General features: G+C 35.3%; 3 protein-coding genes and 1 long non-coding RNA gene across 4 annotated transcripts in view; all 4 read left to right on the top strand.

Annotated features, from left to right (window-relative positions):
* The window catches only part of LOC128189428 (nacrein-like protein), a 37,613-nt gene extending 24,710 nt beyond the window's left edge, over window positions 1-12,903 (top strand). The window contains exons 12-13 of the mRNA XM_052861038.1: window positions 10,771-10,996; window positions 11,345-12,903. Of these exons, the coding sequence (XP_052716998.1) occupies window positions 10,771-10,996; window positions 11,345-11,494 (376 nt within the window). The 3' untranslated portion in view covers window positions 11,495-12,903. The remainder of the gene's footprint in view (window positions 1-10,770; window positions 10,997-11,344) is intronic.
* Window positions 5,690-8,806, top strand: LOC128189432 (uncharacterized). The gene is made up of 3 exons (XR_008244236.1): window positions 5,690-5,974; window positions 6,369-6,468; window positions 6,876-8,806. It is a non-coding gene; the product is annotated as an uncharacterized LOC128189432 (long non-coding RNA).
* A 3,412-nt stretch (window positions 12,904-16,315) lies between the features above and the next one.
* Window positions 16,316-17,263, top strand: LOC128187653 (uncharacterized). Its single transcript, XM_052858060.1, has one exon. The coding sequence runs from the start codon at window positions 16,316-16,318 to the stop codon at window positions 17,261-17,263; it is 948 nt and encodes a 315-aa protein (XP_052714020.1).
* Window positions 17,264-17,309: 46 nt separating this feature from the next.
* Window positions 17,310-18,359, top strand: LOC128187654 (uncharacterized). The gene has a single exon (XM_052858061.1). It carries the CDS (start codon window positions 17,310-17,312, stop codon window positions 18,357-18,359), a length of 1,050 nt encoding a protein of 349 aa, XP_052714021.1.
* The last annotated feature ends 2,886 nt before the right edge of the window (window positions 18,360-21,245 follow it).

The raw sequence follows: 21,245 nt of genomic DNA on the forward strand, positions 1-21,245 counted from the left end.
ATCGTCGATATCAACGTTAAATATGGACATATGTAGTTGTGTACATATGCAACTCGATTTCGATACTATATCTTCGATATCGACGATATCGACATGAATATGGACAAATTTAGTTGAGGACAGAAAATCGATATCGATACGATATCGACGATATCAACGTCAAATATGGACGTTAAATTTGGACAGCTGTAGTTGTGTACATATGCATTTAAGTTCTATTATATTGAAATCAATGAGTCGATATCGATACAATATCGTCGATATCATCGATATCAACACTACATCGTGTCTTGGACATAACTCAGAGCAGGAGGAGGCAAGAACTTCATGCACTGGTTAATATTTTGTTGTTGTTGTTGTTTTTCCAGCTGATAAAAGGAATGCCTGTGTTTTTTTCCATTGTGTGACTTGATATTTGATCGATTGTTATGAACCAACATTGAAGTTGGCTCCAGGCAAATGCTACAAAAAATGCCAAATCAATAAAAGGTGTTAGGTGTTTATAAAATGATACATTGATATAGGATAAAAGAATACGATTGCACCTAAGACAAAAAAAATGAAGTGTGCTATTTTAAAAACGTATAAACTAACGAAATCTAGAAAAATGAACTTTACTTCTATTTTTATAGAATAAAAATTAATGTTGCTTAACCATTTAACAATAAAAGTTAGAGGCAAGAAGTGGTTAATTGAACAATTTGACCAAATTAGAAACACTTGTTGTTGAATGTATGTACTATTCTTCCAAAACAGCTGTTGAAAATAAAGGGGTTTAGAAAATAACACAATGGAAAGTGTTCTGTTGTAGAAGAAAAAGAATATACCACACGTAAATCAGTAAATTTTTATTGCAGTTTGGCCAAATCAAACGGTCTGATGTTTCAAAATCAACTGTCTTTGTTTTCATTTTTTTAATTATATGAATGGTTTTTGGCAGACTGCTTTTATTTTTGCCCTTTTCGCTTTCGTTCTCAACGGGAAAATTTAAAACTGGGCGAATTCCATTGTCTCAAAATATCTCTATTAAAACACAACTGTGTCTTGGCAAAATTAGGTAGGGGCGAAACTGTTTGCAGGTGTAGAAAGGCAAAAGTTACACGGGGCAAAGATAACCCTGTATACAGTATTGCATGCATTCAATAAGTAAAATATGCTTCTTAAATTGTCTTATTTGCATTCAATGCAGACTTCAAACCTTAAATTGATAGAATTAATATTTATTTACAGTTACATTTATACTTTAGATTAATATAGTGAGTCATCTATACAAAACCTAAAGAAAATATAAACGTTTGTAAATATGCTGGTGAGTTCACAGGATTAACCAATGCCATTCAACCAGCTGAATGGAATTGGAATGGTCTATAAAGGTGACTGCATGAGAGAACAATGTCATACAGTCAATTTTAAATATTCTACTGTATAAACGTGGTTGTTGTTTAATTTCCCTTGGTTTTATTTTAATCAACTATTCTTTTACCCTTGCGTGCACGGGTTGATATTGCATATTATTTCGAACATTTATATACGAAATACTGAGATATATCCACACACCGTATTGTTGACATTTACATAACCAAGCTTTAGGTCTACAATAATGCTATTGATTTCACTTCACTCTGCTTAGTTAGAATAATCTAACCGTGTCTCTGGACAAGCCTTCCCAAATTTAAAATGCATCCCATATACCCATAATATAGCCAAAAACTGCAAAATCGATCCGAAAAATAATGAAGCTGCATTGAAAATAACAGTCAAATTATTCATAGAAAAATTATTTTGAGACTGTAAATACCTAATTTCATCTTTTTCACCAACGTTTTTTACTCACTTCGAGTTTTCACACCATGTTGACGGGATTTTTCTAACTGAGTTAGAGTTTACTTATCTCCCGTATTTCCTATGATGAACAGAATAAATGACAAATTTTCAATGAATATTTGTAATATCGTTTCTGAGTTGATCCATGCAAATGTGATATTGTTGAAACATAAACTAAAAAGCCTCCCATGATTTAGCGTAAATGTAATGCGCATGCGCAACATTTTAGAATTTAAAAAATCCAGATGATTTCCGGGTTTTTTAAAGGAATTTTCGTTGATTGTTAATAAGCAAAGCTTGATTGAGAAAAAATAAAGCCAAATTGGTAATCTTTAAGTACCAATGATGTTTAAAATATATAAAACAAACACTGGATGAAAAATCAAGTTTCAGCAAAACTGAAACTATATGGAAACCTTGCTGAAACTTGAAGTTGAAGTTTCATGTATAGTTTCCGCAATGCGGAAACCATTATATCGATTCAGCAAGTATCCGTTAGGTTTCAGTCAGCAGAAACTTTAGTCTAAGATTCCTGATGGTTTCCGCAATGCGGAAACTAAATTTGAATCGTGAAAATAGTTGTGTAAATTATTATGGAGATATTAATCAGTTTCAGAACATTTCCGCTAGGTTTCAGTATGCTGAAACTTTAAGTTAAGATTCCTTATGGTTTCCGCAATGCGGAAACTTAATTTGAATCATGTGAAAAGTTGTGTAAATTATTATGGAAATATCAATCAGTTTCAGAACATTTCCGCTAGGTTTCAGTATGCTGAAACTTTAAGTTAAGATTCCAAATGGTTTACGCATTGCTGAAACTATTACTAAATTTGATTTGAGTTTAATAGTGATATCATTTATTTTAAACAGGTTTAAGTTTAATTCTAGCCTAATGATAATGAATCCGTACATACTAAAATGTATAGTAAGGTTTCAGCGTGACTGAAACTATATGTATACATGTAACTATCTTCAAATGTGGCAAATAAGGCGATTAAGAACCTTACTATGTAATTAATTGAATTTGAAAAGAAAAACTGATGTCTGATCTTGTTTAATGCATATGATGAAATCATTAATCTTAGGTACTCGGGCACGTGTATACATGTGTATACATTCTTTGTCCAGGTGACCTCCTCTGTGATTTTCCTGTATATTCTGTGTGGATTGCAGGGTTTTTTCTGTCAGGAGTGAACAAAAGACTGTTACATAACATATACACAGTACGAAGCGTGAGTTTATAACTGGAGCCTGGCGGGAATTTTTTTTCAATTTGTGTGTACCTGAGTCAGTAAAACTGATAAGTAAATTATAATTATTTCGTAAAATAAATTAATATACCTATTTTGTAAGACTCCTTCTTAAATCATTTAGTTATCATTTGAATGAACCTTGAGGTACAGTAACTAATTAAGCAAACAAATTAAGGTAAAGTCGTTGTAAATTTTTACAAATCGTACCAAATATTCGTACAACCTGAAGTTTAGAGCTAATTCATTTCTTTTTTAATGCAACGCCAACACATGTACACAGAAATTTTTTTTTTTAAATTCTACAGTTGATAATAACAAGTAAAACCCACTTGGAGTTTAAGTCTAATATAATAATTGTTTAATTATTTACATGCATTTCAGACTTTACTGCATGTATGACTGTATCATGATTCACTGGCGTCGGAAGCAAATTGAAAGTGGAGGGGGGGGGGGGGGCTAGACTAATCCTCAGAAATATTGAGGAAAAACCCTAATTCCCAAAATCATGAAAATCCTAATCCGTGGGGGGAGGGGGGGGGGGTATATATATACCTATACTATATACTTCCGAAAATAAATTTCCCTACCCAAATGTTTTCCCCAAAACCATGAAATTCCTAATCCGTGTCGGGAGGGGGGGGGCTAGTATGCCTATTACTCCAACTTCTCAATCTTTCAAGGTAAATTTAGGAACATTAACATTTCCGGCGAGAAAAAGTGGGGGGGGGGGGGGGCTATATGCCTATTGGTTAAGTCTAACTTTGCACTAAGCCCCCCCCCCCCCCCCCCCCTAGCCCCCCCCCCCCCCCCCCCCCCCGGTTCGACGCGTATGTGATTCGTGCATTTTTATACTTTGTATTTACTTTCTGTACTGTAAACATAGATATTGATACATGTTTATGAAACATGCTCATGTTTCTGTTATAAGATATAATAAGCATTATTTATCATTTTACTGAAGTTATACGTTATATTACAAAATCAGTTTAAAATCCAGCACTAGCCATGTGGTGCACGTGATTTTAATCCCATTTTTAAAATTTGATTATACATTCGTATACATTTGATGTAGAAAGTATACCAAATAATTAAAATTATATTTTGTTTATATATCAGTCCGACGTGTACGTCTTACTTCCCGGCTTGTTTAACGCGTTTGTATTTTAATTTCATAAGTATTCTTAACGTACTGTTCATCGCATGACCAATCAGTGCACATGTGTAACTGTAAAATAATTGCCATCAATTCATCGTAGTTGTAAATTCACCGTACGGGTGAACGCTGTTAACCGGACCCCGTTAATTGATCGGCATCTAATTATATTTGTGATTTCTGTGTGTTCATGCAGAACCTGCTCTGTGATGAACATAATATTTTTTCACCTCTATATTTTGAATAAGAATATGACCGTGCTTAGAATCGCGGTGAAAATTGGACAAGTACTTGTCAGTAAACTATATATGGCTCTATCATATTTAGTTTGGCAAAATCATCAGTACATGTAAATAAAATATAGTTAAAGACAAAATCTGATACATATGTCTCATTAAAGCTTGTTTAATTTCATTGATTTACAGTCAAGTCGTACACAGACCAACTCGTATACAGGTCAACTCGTATACAAAATTTTCCGCATAAAAAACGAGAAGTCAACTCGTATACAAAAAATTCCGCACATAAAATAGGTAGGCAATAGATTGCTAGCCGTATATCTGTCTGTTTAATTTTAAAAATGTTTTTATGGAATAGGACCAAAGTCACATATATATATAATTATTTTTAGAAATTTCATATGTGACTTTTATATTCACTTTTCATTTTTCACTCATTATATGAATAAACAAATTTTTAACTTATAAATCAATGGTATATTACTTACAGTTCGTCGTCAGGAAACACACAGGTGTCGTATCATGTTGAAAAAAGTTTGGGAAATTACATATAATTATATATAACAGCAGAAGGTTGGATATATTTTTTTTTCAAACAAAATAATGAGGAGTATTTTAATTAGTCTTTATGAAGTTTTCCGTTATCTGTTTGGAGAAGCAAGAAACACGGCGCTTGTTGTTTTAACAATTATTGTTTTGATGTTTAGAAATAATTACCAAATAATAATGATTGGATTGACACAATTAATTATTGTTATTTTATTTTTTGTAATTTCACATCGTTACCGAGTTTAATGATAGTGCACAATTATACCTGTATGAATTTTGCAATCTTTGTAATAGTTGATAACATCCATTTTATTCTTATATGTCCTTTTTCCGCTGAATTACGGAAGCAATATATAAAGATATTTTTTTTACAAGAAACCAAGTGTTTTTAAGTTACTTTTAAATTACTTTTACGTTTTGTTTCTAACTTTTTGTATACGAGTTGACTTTCGGTTAGGTATACGGGAATTTTTGTGTATACAAGTTGACTTTCGTTTTGTTATGCGGAAATTTTGTATACGAGTTGACCTGTATACGAGTTGGTCTGTGTACGACTTGACCGGACACCATTTCATTAGACATTTGTAAACAAACGGTCGGCCATTTTTTTTTGGGGGTTAATCACGTGTTACAAATACAAACACACGCCAATACTTTGTCGTATTTAACCAGGAAATACTGACTCCGACAGTTCTTATTTAAAATAAATATACATGTTTAAAGTATACTATTCGGTAAAAAATGATAATTTTGATTAAACATTATTCATTTTAAACTATCCCAAGATGCACTTTTCCAAGATTTAGCGGGTTCTGATTGGTCAGTATTGGCGCACTTTATGATTCCGAGCGAAGGTTAAAATGGACAAGAAGGTGCTGTTGTAAAATGGAGAATTGAGAAGCATTAATAGCCTCTACAACAAGGAGATAATGCAGGAACGAAGAACTCATGTCAAGGTAACTTAATTCTCAATATAGATACTCCTAATAACATTTTCAAGGCTCTTATTTATCTCTCATTTGTAAACGAGATCTCGCTCCATCAAATCAAGATGGCGTCATTTTTTCAAACTTGGTTCGGCGTTTTAATTTTTATTACCGTATCTCTTTTAAATATACGTTTTGACCAAGTTAACCATTAACCAACTTTATATGCATGATAATCAAGATTATCCAGGGTATACATACATATATATTTATATAAACGTCCCTAATATATGAATGCTTGGTTGGTAAACAAGACGAACAATGAATCTTTCGCACATTATACAATTTACAAACTCTAAATGTAACGAAAAAAAATTATTAATTAAATCCGGAAAATGAAATCTTTCACGTTTTTCTTTTTCAGCATTGACAGCATTCAAAATCAATGTTTCCGGTGATTAGTTGCATCCTCTGTTCGGTGATTCGGGTGAATGTTTTGACCAGCTGGACGATGTGAACGCAAGGTATTGCTTTGGAATTGATTATTTTCACCATTAACTTATACATGTGTTGGATGTTTATAATTTACTGTAGTAATTTTTGGGAAATCCAGGTCTAAGTTCTTGAAAAGGAGGTTGATGGGGGGGGGGGGGGGGGGGGTGAAACACACTTATTGTTGATAAGTTTTTTCCATTGTTCAACAAACAATAATTGAATCAAAATGAAAATAACAGCTTCAAACATAAAATGAAACATTTTAGACCAGATACTACTGTAGTCATTATATGACATAGTTCAAACAGCAACTGGCAACTGCATGGTAGCTTCTGTATTCAGAATTTTATTCAGAATGCTTTTATTACATGTTAGGCTGAATGACTTATGTTTATTGTTTCAAAATCTAAATGAAACTTTATTATTCATGTTTAAGATAAATAGAACAGACATAAAGTACAGCCCAGTGAAAGGAACAAGTTCATCGCAAGAAGAAGAATTTTAATGCTACCACTGTCCAGAACTACTAAGTCTGCTGTAGCCATGATGTGATCATATGAGTGCTTCACCGGTCTGGACAATGCTCGAAAGTCCCCCAAAAAGGCCTATTTCCATAAACTACGACTCGGGTTACATCAACAACAGCCAAGGACACTCCTTATTGATTCGAATGGACACATCTCTACGACTCGACTAAACCTCTGCAGAACAAGACTTTTTAACTGTAAAGTATTCTCATTTCAAAAAACCTATAAACTATAAAAGTACTTTTTTTATATGATCAAATACCAGTATATTACAATGTCTGTCTGTAAGCTAGAATCTTAGAAAATCACATGGTTTTGACTTATTAAATGATTGATTAGACCTTGCAGATATTAACTTTCATTTTCTTAAATAATTTGTTATATTTGCAAATATTGCATAAAATATTAGACTACATGTAACATATATCCTCACACCTCCAAGTTGATAAGTGTTAACTACTTTTTTTCCATTTTCTTAGTTTAAACATTTATTGATAACTTAGTTTTTATTTGCAGCAATATATGAAAAATTAAGAAACCTATCTTAAATGTAAAAACACTGCATTAGGAGATGAATGCATGGGTCATAGAAATGATAAAATACACCAAACAATATTCAATTATGTCGTATATGAAAATATATAAAGACAACATATACCCCATGTATTACAATTTTTATATAACAAAATTACTTGGATGGAAAGTTGTTTCCATGTGGGTTTTATTTTAATCTGTGTTATGTAACTAATATATAATTGGAATTAGCTTTTATATCATAAGTAAAATGCTGGTATTGATGAGAATCGTAAGGTGAATGATCTGTGTGATACTTTGTATTTTATACATTCATGCTACAAAAAGCAAGTACATGTACATGTAGTAATACTTGTCATATATAAACAATGTATATTTTACTTCATGTCTTGGATTTAAAAATATTAATGTAGGTAAAGTAGTGAAATGTAGGAAGGTAAACCGTGTGTAAAGAAGAATATTCATCAGGAATGAAGTGTGTTGCAATCAGCATAATTAATTAAATGTGTACATCATATTTTTGCACATGATTTGACAGACAGCTCCATTGTTAGCTTTTTATTGGCCAACAAGCTTTTCATATCTCCCTCTGGGTCATCTATTAAATACTGACAGGCTTATGATATTAAAATCTGGTCAGTTGGTACATCATGGGTGGAAATGAAAAGTTCACTTTGGACTTAATGGATTATCAAAAAAATGATATCAAATCCTGTTCTATTGTAAAACATTAGATTATATTACTAACAAAGAAAAGGTTTATCCCAACTTGTAAGTGGGTCACTTTGACCTCATTTTGGAATTTATTGACATATTCAAATCAAATCTGGGTCATACCTCTATAGTCAACTACTATCTTATAGTGTATTTTTTTTTTTTTACTAAAGATGGATACTTTAGACTTTTCAAAAATATTTTATGGTGTACATATTCATTGTAGTTCAAAACAAATTGAGACAAGTGTATCATGTTCATGTAACAGTGAAGTTTTCTTTGTTTATTCATGTACGTGCAGTTATTTAGTAAATTGCATTCATATTTTTAAAAAAGTAAGATCTTTGTTGCATTTTTAAAGGGAGATTTGATAGGCATTTAATCGAGATGAAAAAAAATACAAATGTAAAGATTTCTATGGGAGTTTTTTTTCTTGTGCAATTTTATCATTTTTCAAATAAAAGTCCCTAATAAGGGAATTGCCATATGGACGTTTCTCTATTATTGTATCTTGGCTGTATTTTATTTATTATTGGAAACAATTTTAGATTTTTGAACAAATAAATTTGGAACTGTTTGAAATTGTTTTGTTTTTACATACAGTAGAAACCTTGCTCAGCTTTTGTGAAAGCAAAAAATATAAAAATTTTCAGTAAGTTTCAGTTGCGGAAACCCTTTGTAAACAATATGTTTCCCAATTGTATATGGAGGTTGAAACTATGCAGAAACTTCAAGTTTCAGTAAGTTTCCGTCGCGGAAACCATTTGTAAACAATATGTATCCCAAACGTATATGGAGATTGAAACTATGCAGAAACTTCAAGTTTCAGTAAGTTTCCGTTGCGGAAACCATTTGGATTCATGGACAGCCTAAGTTTCAGCACTGCGGAAACTTAATGAAACTTGAAGTTTCCGTGCTGAAACCTGTCGGAAACTTAAAGTAACCTTAAGTTTCCGCAGAGTTTCCAAAGGGTTTCCGCAGCGCTGAAACCAGATATTTCATCCAGTGAAAAGACATTACTCTTCCGATTTCTCGGTATTAAAGCCCCAAAATTCGAGTCTATTATTTTGATATAGTTGTATAGATAAAGTAGCAACCTGATACGAAACATACTATTTCCTCTGCCAATTCTCCATTACTAAAGGGACAATCGATTATTTCGTGACTCATTCTTTCTCCTTGATGTAATATAATACTCTAACGTAGATTTTATAATTTTGTATTTGCATTTTAAGGATCCTATGTACAGTTACGAAAGTCTGTTTTGGGCACAAATCATATCATAGTGCATAAAAGTATATATATATATATATATATATATATATATATATATATATATATATATATATATATATATATATAATATATATATATATATATATATATAATATCTCCAATCATACAAATTGATTATTTTTGTGGAATTTAAATAAGAAAATTATTGAAATATAAGATTATTTTTGATAGTATGAAACCGGTTTTTAAAGACTGTTTTAAATAATGAATATCAAGATACTAGTAATACAATAATGCATTTTATCACACAGTACCGTATACGGATTTAAGAATAAAGCATGCAGTTTACACTCATCATTTCATACCAAATGCTTTAACTATATAAATCATAACGTCTCTAATGCCCATGATCAAAATTTCTAGCTGACAATATATCATGGTAAATAACTCTTAAGCTTTTGAGTGAAAACATGCAAACAAACAATTACATAAGATTATAATCAGTTTCTACATTACATCAAGATGCTTGGCATCTCCATCCATTCAACCTCATTATCCGCCATTAGCTATGTAGTGTGCATCGTTTCTTTAGCTAGTAATGACCTAAATCTACGACTTATACATTACATTTATAAAGAAGCAAATTACAAAGATTGGTCTAATGGCTGTAAATTATTTAATGCAAAGCTTTGGATTTAATCATGCATTTGCTTTCTAATTGTAGAACCTTTCATTACCTTCGTTTAACTAAGTTTAATCGAAATCACTCATTCGTTTTCTTCGTCTTTAAGTACCGATTATCTTCCCGCTGTTTTGTCCTTGATTGTGTCCAAATGTTGTAAACATTTAATTCAATATTCAAAATTAAGCCTGCATCCATACCAAATAAATGAATATTTGGACCGCAATCACGCATAGGTTTGGTATGAAAGAAAAAACATAGTGCTTTCAAGTAAATGCATAGGTGATATAAAATACACCGTGTTTACGATTCACGCTTTTGTAAAAAAAAATAAAAAAATAAATGAAATCTTGTTTTTGATTTTGTTTTAGAACTATCTTGCAGAGATATCATGTTTACAATTTTTATGTAACACCATTGGTTTGTTTATGATACAAACATCGTTATGTGTTCATTGGTTCTAAAACATGGATATTTTTTTGGTTTAATATAAATTAGATGATATCCTGTTTCCGTAATTTGTCTGTCCACCCGACGACATATTTTTATAGGTTCTATAACTGGTTTTTCTATTCCTACGATTATTTTTAATGAAGAAAAATGCAATTTTAGTATTTTAGTATAATCAATACTTTCAGTTTATTTCAAACTCATCCAGAAGTAAAAGATGCGTTCCTACCGTTCCAACAATTGGCTGAAGATGACATGGAACACAGCGCCATCTTGCGGTCACATGCACTCCGTGTAATGGGGACGGTAGATAAATGTCTGACTCGGATACGGACGCCGGAAAAACTTCAGTCTCTTATGCATGAGCTCGGAGAGAGACATGTTAACTACAACGCTAAATACGACTTCATTGATGTAAGACTTAATATTTATTAAATAAGCCTAATATAACATGGTTTCTATTCAAGAATAATTTATCACCACATTTAGGCTATGACTAAGGATCTAAGTACTACGCGTATACAAATCAAAGGGTAAATTAGTTCAATCCTAGGGTTATATTAAATAATGATAAAAGTTCAAGAAAATTGACGAATACAGTTAGCAATAATACTTACATGTACATTGGGTTTTTTTTTTAGAATGGTTGTTAACGCACACTATTAGGACTAACTCTTTGCGTTGAATTGTGCTAAGTTTATATGAATGGTATAAGCACTGTCCTATACCTTACAATTGTTCACTTGTGTATATTGTTTGTAGATGGTGGGAGGACAGTTTGTTCATGCTATCAAGCCTCATCTACAGGACAGCTGGAGCGAGGAACTGGGAGAGGCCTGGGTGCAGCTGTTCAGGGTTCTTTGTTATTACATGAAGAAGGGAATGCGCGACAACAACGCCAATGCAGACTGACAAATAATGACAAATAATGAATGCAAATAGTGCTGATTGTGACCTGGTTCCCAGATAGTAAATGGGTATGACTGCTCTGACACTCCCAGTTTTGTATTTTATGTTAAACGACCCCCGAAAGGACTCAGTCCATGATTATGTTAACAAATATTACGAAATTCATATTTATTCAAATGAAACATTTAAGTTAATTTGAATTATAATTATACAATGTATTAACTCTGAAATTTATATTTTTGATGAAAAATAAATGTGGTTTTTTTTCAAACTCATAGTTTTATAACTTGGAGTAGTAAACCATAAATTGTTTGTTAATGTGAAATTATGGATATTATCTTTTATTCATATCAATATCTGTTTTCATTTAAGAAGATGCATACCGGTATGTTTAACATGCGAGTACCCATTATTGCCGAAAAATACACGAGTTTCCTCTACTACTCTCTTCATGTACTACAAGCTATCATGTAAAATATCTTTTCGTTATTTTCAATCAATAAATCGGTAAAAAGGTCAAAAATTTAAAAGAACCTAACAATATAAGATAAAATGTAAGAATATAAAATAAAGAATTATAATATAAACGCAATTCAATCATATTATAAGCAATATTTTTTTCCATGTCTCTGCGGCCACATGCTCACAAAGAGGAACATGTACTTCACAAATCTCCGGACAAATGATTAAATATTTAATAAATGCATTATTTATTTATTAAAAAGCTTTTTATTAAGTTTTAATGTGTCCAGTAAAAGAAATAATGTGTGTGAAAGTTACTAGCAACGCCTCTGATTTACATCGCAGATGCGTGTGGATAAATCTTCCATCCGCCTCTGGTTGGAAACATAATGGCGTCAAACAAGCAAGCAGACGCTCCGTTTTCTTTCTTAAATATTGTGTAGTAGAAATGATATCTTGCTTATTTTTGTCAAATATCATAACACGTAGGTAATTATTGTTCAAATTTGGACCTAAACAAAAAACGCCTTGTCATCTAAGTAGATTACAAGTCAAACATTCAGTGGCATGTGTCATCGCACGGATACAAATGTGATATGTTTCCATAGGCTTATCTTTGTTAAGGCGAGTTCCGAGATGTTTGAAGAATTTTTTTTTCATTCACAACTCTTATAGTGTGTTGAAAATTCTATTATTTATTTATTTATTTTGGTTTGTAGCTAAAAACAACGAATAGGTAGCGGAAATCTTGCTGTTTTTATAACAACGGGCAATAATGGGTACTCGTCAATAATGGGTAATAGCACGTTATATTGAAATCATTTATCTTTGTCCATATTGCCTTTAAGAAAGACACCAGATAAAAATTTCCCTGTATTTCTTTCCCAATTAATGTTTTATCTGTAAAATGTATATCAATGTGTTTATAAATGTTTTAATGTCTTATATGCTATTGTGTTGTTACTTCTTTTATAAATATCGTTTTTGTACGAATCAGTTCATGTACGAGTTATTAGAAAATTAGAACTCTTCTGTATTAAGAGGTGCACGATTTTGCATCACTTTTTCCCGCTACAACACACTAGTCAGACGCTGTTAGCAATGTCGCACTACTTTGGTTCGCCACGGTGTAAGTATTTACAATATTTACTTCCTACATCTAGTTTTTATAATCATTCATAATGCCATATCGATGTGTTGTTTATTTACGAGTCACTACATACTGTATCAAGTTCACGAATAAATCGTTATCTAAAGTACGATTGGTTAGCTATCTGCATTCTTGAGGCAGAATAGTAAAAAGACCCACATGGAGCCATCGGAAGTAGTGGACCCCGTCAAGGTCAAGAAGGAGCCGGTCTCACCCCGTGAGAAGGATTCACACTCCACGAAGAAACCCACATCGAAACACGGATCGCAAAGCAGTACGAAACGTTCATCCTCTTCAAGCATCATGAAGCGTGCCAAAGCGGAAGCCGCTCGTGCTCTCATAAGGCTAGCTGAAGAGGAGGCAGCTCTCAGGAAAACGTTATCTCAGCTTGAGGAACAGGACGAGATTGACCAAGCAACTATTAGAGCCTCAGCAATGAGAAGGAGATCCGATTACAACGCAGATATGGATCTACTGACAGCCAAGAAAACAGCAGCTGCACTGGATGCAGAAGCTAGAGTGTATGAACAGGAATCTGTTGGAGGTGACTTAAGTGAATTTGATAACATTGATGATGATATTCGTGTACCAGAGGAAGACCCTCATGAGAGGACTAGTGAATATGTGAACACTGTGCATTTGGAAGGACAAAGTGAAACCATGTGCCCAGACGCATCCATTGTTCCACAAAACGCTACACACAGACCACAATCCGAACCACAGCCAGTATCTCATGCTACCCATGAGATGAACGACTCACGCCGAGCAATTCTGACCAATAACCCAGTAGATACATATCGCGACCTTCCTGAATCAGATATACGTCCGCAAACACCAGCTACAACATATGCAGAGATGCCGCCTGTCACGCGTCCAAACATTCCAATGTTTCCTGACATTTCCAAATTCCTCTTAAGGAGAGAACTGTTAATGTCTAGACTCTATCAATTTTGTGACAAACCAGAAACCTATTTCGTGTGGAAATCGAGTTTCAAAAATGTCCTCGCCGACTTACAAGTTTCTGATTTTGAGCAACTTGACCTTTTGGTGAAGTGGCTAGGGCCAGAATCCAGCTCATATCCCTTGAGTATCCGGGCCGCCAATGCAGACAACCCGTCAAAAGCTCTGCGTCTCCTATGGGAGAGGTTGGACCAAAGATATGGTGCACCCGAAATGATTGAAAGCATTTTAAAGGACAAGCTTGCCAAATTTCCTAGACTTAGCATCAAGGATACACAGAAACTCTTTGAACTTGCTGATCTACTTACAGAAATTCTAAGTTTAAAGGAACAGACAGCATACAAGCCACTTCTAGCATATTTCGACTCTTCGGTTGGGATAAATCCAATCATAGAAAAGTTACCTCACAACATGAGGGAAAAGTGGATCTCAAGAGCCTACAACTACAAAGAGACCAAGCAGTGCTTTCCACCGTTTAAGTTTTTTGTTGACTTTGTAAGGGAAATGAGCCGCGTCAGGAATGACCCAAGTTTCTCCTTCACCGAAACTATGAACACACCGCAGAAGTTCATTCGCTCGTCTCCCTTAGCTGTTAAGACTCGAATTACCACTGCAAAGACAGAAATTTCCTCAGATTCGAGGGACGACACCGTCTGTGCCATTCACGGAACAAGCCATCGACTAAGTGAGTGCCGCGCATTCCAGACTAAACCATTAGAAGCCCGGAAGGCCCTTCTCAGAGAAAAGGGGTTGTGCTTTAAGTGCTGTGACTTCATGCATAAAAGCAAACACTGTAGGGAAAAGATTAAGTGTACCATTTGTGATAGTGACAAGCATGTGACAGTTATGCATGGAGACACCCCCTCTAAAGTTCATGGCGGGGAGAGAACTCCTCATTCAGGGAGAAATACCTACAGAACTACATCCAATCCACTTGTGGTGGAGTCCTCATGCACGGAGATCTGCGGAAATATGACCTACGGGAAGTCGTGTGCCAAGATCTTACCTGTGTTTGTACATCATAGCAAAGATCCAAGGACCCGCGTGAAAATGTACATAATTCTCGATGACCAAAGCAATCGATCTCTTGCCAGAAGTTCGTTCTTCGACATGTTCAAGATTTGTTCACCACCCGAGGAATACATCATGAACTCGTGCAATGGAAAACTCGTAACTTCTGGTCGACGTGCCTCGGGATTTGTGATGGAATCCTGCGATCGCCATGTGAGCATAGACTTACCTGTTCTCATTGAATGTGACAATATACCAAACAACAGACAGGAAATTCCATCGCCGGATGTCATGAGATATCACCCACACCTTGGTGAAATTGAGCTTGACCGCTTAGATGACCAGTGCCAAATCTTGTTGCTCATTGGCAGAGACGTACCATATGTACACCGCATTCTCGATCAGAAAACTGGCCATCCCGATGCACCGATTGGACTTCGATCCCCATTAGGATGGACTGTGGTTGGTGACGTGTGCCTTAGATCTCAGCATCAAAGTAATGACGTCAATGTATACAAGACTTTTGTATTATCCAATGGACGACCATCCTTATTACGACCTTGCGAGAACCAATTCGTGATTAAAGATTCCCCAATGTCAAATAGTTGTACCAAGCAACTTCTAGATATTGATGATAAGACATTTTTACTTACTCCTGACGACAATAAGCCAGGATTATCTACAGAAGATAGAATCTTCCTTGAGGAAATGGAAAAAAGCTTCAGAAAGAACTCAGATGATAACTGGGAGGCCCCACTTCCGTTTAAGAGCCAGCGCCCACGTTTACCAAATAACCGTTCCATGGCTTTGGACAGAGCTAACAGATTCGATCGTAGTCTTTAAAGGGATCCTGTAAAACAAAAACATTTTATCGATTTCATGCAGAAACTCTTTAATCATAAGCATGTCGAGGTAGCGCCACCTGTTGACGAGGAGGAAGAAGTTTGGTATCTACCTGTCTTCGGCGTATATCACCCTCGCAAGCCAGACCAGATAAGCGGAGTGTTCGACTCTTCGGCTACCTTTCGTGGACTATCCTTGAACGATGTCTTGATGTCTGGCCCAGATTTGACCAACAGTCTGCTCGGAGTGCTCATTAGATTCCGAAAGGAGCCAGTGGCCATAACAGCCGACATACAGCAAATATTTCATTGTTTTATGTTAGACCCGATCATAGAAACTACTTGCGCTTCTTCTGGCACCGAAACAATGACTTCAACGAAGACCTGATAGAGCACAGGATGAGGGTCCATGTGTTCGGAAATAAACCATCGCCCTCCGTAGCCACGTACGGTCTACACAGAACTGCATTAGACGCTAAGGATTCCTTTGGACCAGATGTCACAGACTTTGTTCTGAAACACTTCTACGTAGACGACGGTTTGATATCTGTACCCACCGAGAAACAAGCAGTAGACCTGATGAAACGAACTCAACATGCTTTAGCTGTTCATGGTAATTTACGTCTGCATAAGATTGCTTCAAACAGCAAGGATGTCGTACGAGAATTTGATCCAGACGATCTGTCGAAGGAGCTAAAGAGCCTAGAACTATCAGCTGACTTACCTGTACAAAGGAGCTTAGGACTCTACTGGAACATGAACATTGATACATTTACCTTCCAGATCTCCAGCGAGGAGAAACCCTTGACTCGTCGTGGAGTATTATCTGTGATAAACAGTATCTACGATCCCTTAGGATTTGCCGCACCGGTGACGATAGAAGGGAAGCTGATACTGCGCCAGCTGACAGTCGGAAGCACTGGATGGGACGAGCCACTCATCGATATCGAAGGACAGAAATGGCAGACATGGAAAAGGATGCTTTCCGATCTCCAAGATGTATCCATACCCCGTCAGTATGTTCCATGTTCTCTGCAAGGGAATATTCGTATCAAGCTACATGTGTTTTGTGACACATCTGAGAAAGCAATTGCTGCGGTTGCCTACATTCATGTGATTTATGATGAAAACAAACACTATGTAGGATTTGTTATTGGGAAGACCAAAGTTGCGCCCCCTCATGGGCATACGATACCAAGACTCGAATTGTGCTCTGCTCTTCTTGCAGTTGAAATCTTCCAATTGGCCAATGAACATTTGAACATCGAGTTTGACTCTGTGAGATTCTACTCCGATAGTAGAGTAGTTCTGGGGTATATTACCAACCAGACAAGGCATAGCAGCTAACAAGCTTCAAAGCAGTGCGTGGATACAGGGACCCATTGATTTTCTCATGAGACAGTCATTAGAACCTGATGATGCCTCTAACCTGATTACCTGCAAATCTGATGTGAATACCTACCTGTCTGAAGTCGAGCCAGTACCTGAAGCTACATCTGGACAAAGTATTGTTGACAGATTTGAGCGGTTCTCTCAGTGGTCTAGACTGGTGCGTGCGTTCGGTATTCTGAAAACTAGAGCACGCCAAAGGAGAAAGAAGACGTCATACAATCAGTCTGTTGCCTTTAGTGAAGCTGAAAACTTTATCATAAGTGTAGTACAGCACAGCGTTTATAGCGAAAAGATTCGATGTATCAGCAGTGCCCAGGCCCTTCAGAGAGGAAGCACGATTCAAGCACTGGGTCCAGTCCTAGACGAGCAGGGCATCCTACGTGTAGGAGGGAGACTCAACAAATTGAAGTTGGATAACTTTGAGAAGAACCCAGCTATTATCCCAGGGTCTCATCACATTGCTACCTTACTAGTCCGTCATCACCATGACCTATTGAAACACCAGGGCCGTCACCTTACAGAGGGCGCTGTCAGATCTGCAGGACTCTGGATCACCGGAGGAAAAAGACTTGTGTCTTCAGTTATTTACAAATGCATCACCTGCAAGAAGCTGAGAGGAAAGATTGCGGCACAGAAAATGGCTGACCTCCCAGCTGACCGGCTTGAACCTGCACCTCCATTCACCAACGTCGGTGTTGACGTCTTTGGCCCCTGGCAGGTCATCACTAGAAAAACACGAGGAGGGAGTGCATCCTCCAAACGATGGGGTGTTTTATTTACATGCTTAGTGACGAGAGCGATTCACATAGAAGTAGTTGATTCGTTAAGTTCTTCAGCATTCATCAATGCAGTGCGCCGATTTACCAGTATTAGAGGGAAAGTTAAGATATTTCGGTCGGACAGAGGTACCAATTTCATTGGAGCAACAGACGACCTGAAAATTGATACCATCAGCGTTGAAGAGGACACATTGAAGAAGTTCTTATATGATTCTGGGACAAAGTGGATATGCAATCCCCCACATTCATCACACTTTGGAGGCGCTTGGTAAAGGATGATTGGGCTCGTACGAAGGATCCTGGACGCCATGCTAATGGAACCAAGTAATCGGAATGTTACTCATGATGTTCTCTGCACCTTGATGGCAGAGGTGACCACGATCATCAATTCCCGACCGTTGACGCCTGTGTCAGCCGACCCTGATAATCCGTTCGTGCTAACACCCAACGTACTGTTGACACAGAAACATTCTTCTGATTTCGACTGCCCCGAGTTTGGTGACATCAGTGTAAAAGATATGCTAAGATCCGAGTGGAAACGTGTGCAAGGTCTCGCGAACCAGTTCTGGAAGAAGTGGAAATCTGACTACCTCCACTTACTTCAGCCGCGCAGGAAATGGAAGAGTGAAGAGCCAAACATCAAGGAAGGTGACGTTGTGTTGGTGAAAGAGGACAGTCCAAGGAACTTTTGGCCTATGGCAGTTGTGCAGAAAACATTTAAGAGTGATGATACTTTAGTTAGAAAAATTCAGATAAAGTTGTTAAGGAACGACAAACCTGTTATTCTAGTCAGACCAATTTGTGAAGTGATTCCACTGTTAGCTGTGTAGGAATTTTGTTTTATAAGTAACATGGTTAGTACATGTGGTACTTTTCCATCACTTATTTCATTGTCATGAGGCAAACTTCATTTTTGTAAGTTTTCAATCTGATTTAATTTGTCTTTATTTTCAATATGTGTAATAGTGAGTATCTTACAGATATCAGGCGGGGAGTGTGTTGTTACTTCTTTTATAAATATCGTTTTTGTACGAATCAGTTCATGTACGAGTTATTAGAAAATTAGAACTTTTCTGTATTAAGAGGTGCACGATTTTGCATCACTTTTTCCCGCTACAACACACTAGTCAGACGCTGTTAGCAATGTCGCACTACTTTGGTTCGCCACGGTGTAAGTATTTACAATATTTACTTCCTTCATCTAGTTTTTATAATCATTCATAATGCCATATCGATGTGTTGTTTATTTACGAGTCACTACATACTGTATCAAGTTCACGAATAAATCGTTATCTAAAGTACGATTGGTTAGCTATCTGCATTCTTGAGGCAGAATAGTTATAGTCTAATAAGCAAATATATTCATGTTATTTGAAACTGAGCAAAAAATGTAGTTTGTGTCCTCTTTCATTTAAGATATGATAAAATGGCTGTGTATACCTTTTCATTAGGGCCCCGCAAGGATTTGCGGGTGCCCTATAGTAATCACTCTGTCCGTCCGTCCTTCTGTCCGTCCGTCTGTCACTCTTCTGTCCACAAATTTTCTTTTTTTTTCTAATAACTTTTTTCATGGTTGCCCAATCAAGTTCAAATTTGGTATGGTAGTTCAGTAGGCAGAAATACATATTTTGATGCTAAGTTTGGTTCTCTATGTCTTCTGGTTTGGAGCTGGGGTGGTGGGGTAAATTCCTTAACTATGCATAATGATAATGGGCAAAGAGAGATAACTGCTGAGAATGTTACCATTGTATACAGTATTTGGAAGGCTGTGCAATATTTGTCCTTTGGGATTAATTAACCTTCCACAGGAAGAAAATCATTGAGATTAATTACTGCACTACCTGTGTCTTCAAAATGAACATTGTATTGAAGTTAAGGTCAATTTTGAATGATGTATAGTATTGTGTACATTCTTTGAAATATGGATTTAAAATATATAATATTCATACTTTATTTTGGTTAAAATACCGTACACAATGATTTATGAAATTTTATTGAATTCTAAAATCAAAATATATATTAAGATATCTTTTTTCACTATTTTATTTTTTAATTATTAATTTTATTTTTTTCTGTCTTTATGCTGTTAATTTTAACAGGTAAACAGATAATAACCCCATTCTGTCATTTCTGAAAAAAAAATCTTATTGTAAATTTAGAAGAAAAGGATGAGAGAGCAGAACAATTAATCCCCTGGGATTAATTATCTTGCCTGCTGCAGAAAATTTAGAGGCTTATCTCTATCTGTCATATGAAGATTAATGAACACCTTTGTCTGCAACTGATGTTTGTTTTGAAGTTGAGGTCAACCCTGGGTGATACAATGTATTTGCATTCACTGAAGGCTTGCATTTTATAAAACACCTGTTTAAATCTTTTTTAAATACACATTTCATTTAGTTTTTTTTACAAGACATGAGGTTATCCCTGTTTTATGCAGATACAAGGTTACTATTTTGAGTTTTTGGACATTCAGGAATTATCTTGAAATTTTAAAAATACAGTTCTTACTTATAATTTTCATTTCTTTTTTTTACCACCTTATATATATTGCAGTTCTTTACATCTTATGCCGGGCATTTATTTTTCATCATTGTTAATATAAAGAGGATGGAATTCAAAGTTTTTTTCACTTCTCTATATTAATTGTCATAGCGGGGCCCTTCCTGACTGGTCAGTTTTCTAGTTTGTATGGATTTAACTTAAAAACCTATAAAAAGACATTCATACGATAAGAGCTATTAATAGATTTCTTTGTTGCGCCAGGTATTTGTTTCTGTCTTAATAGTTCAAACACCCCCCCCCCCTCCTTTTTTTTTTAAATGAAATACGTTACTATGTTCTAACGATGATATTAATGTTTGTAGACAAAGTTCTGGTGATTTGAATATTTGATCAAATTAGATTTTAGATTTCTGTTTACCTTCTATGTACAATGCTTTTCAAGGGGCATGGTCCCGATTTTGTTCAAATTTTATTTTGTTTGCAATGTTTTAGAAATGCATTTTTAATGAGCAACTAAAATTTGAGTGTCAATCGTAGAGACATAAGCAAGATACATAGTTCACAATTCAAAATGACAACTGATTTTTTTTTTTCAAGTTTCCAATAGTATTACTAATATTAATTTTATTCACTCGTATGGATTAACACTAGGA

This window comes from Crassostrea angulata, chromosome 6, assembly GCF_025612915.1.
Source record: "Crassostrea angulata isolate pt1a10 chromosome 6, ASM2561291v2, whole genome shotgun sequence".
In the NCBI taxonomy this organism is placed as follows: Eukaryota; Metazoa; Mollusca; class Bivalvia; order Ostreida; family Ostreidae; genus Magallana; species Magallana angulata.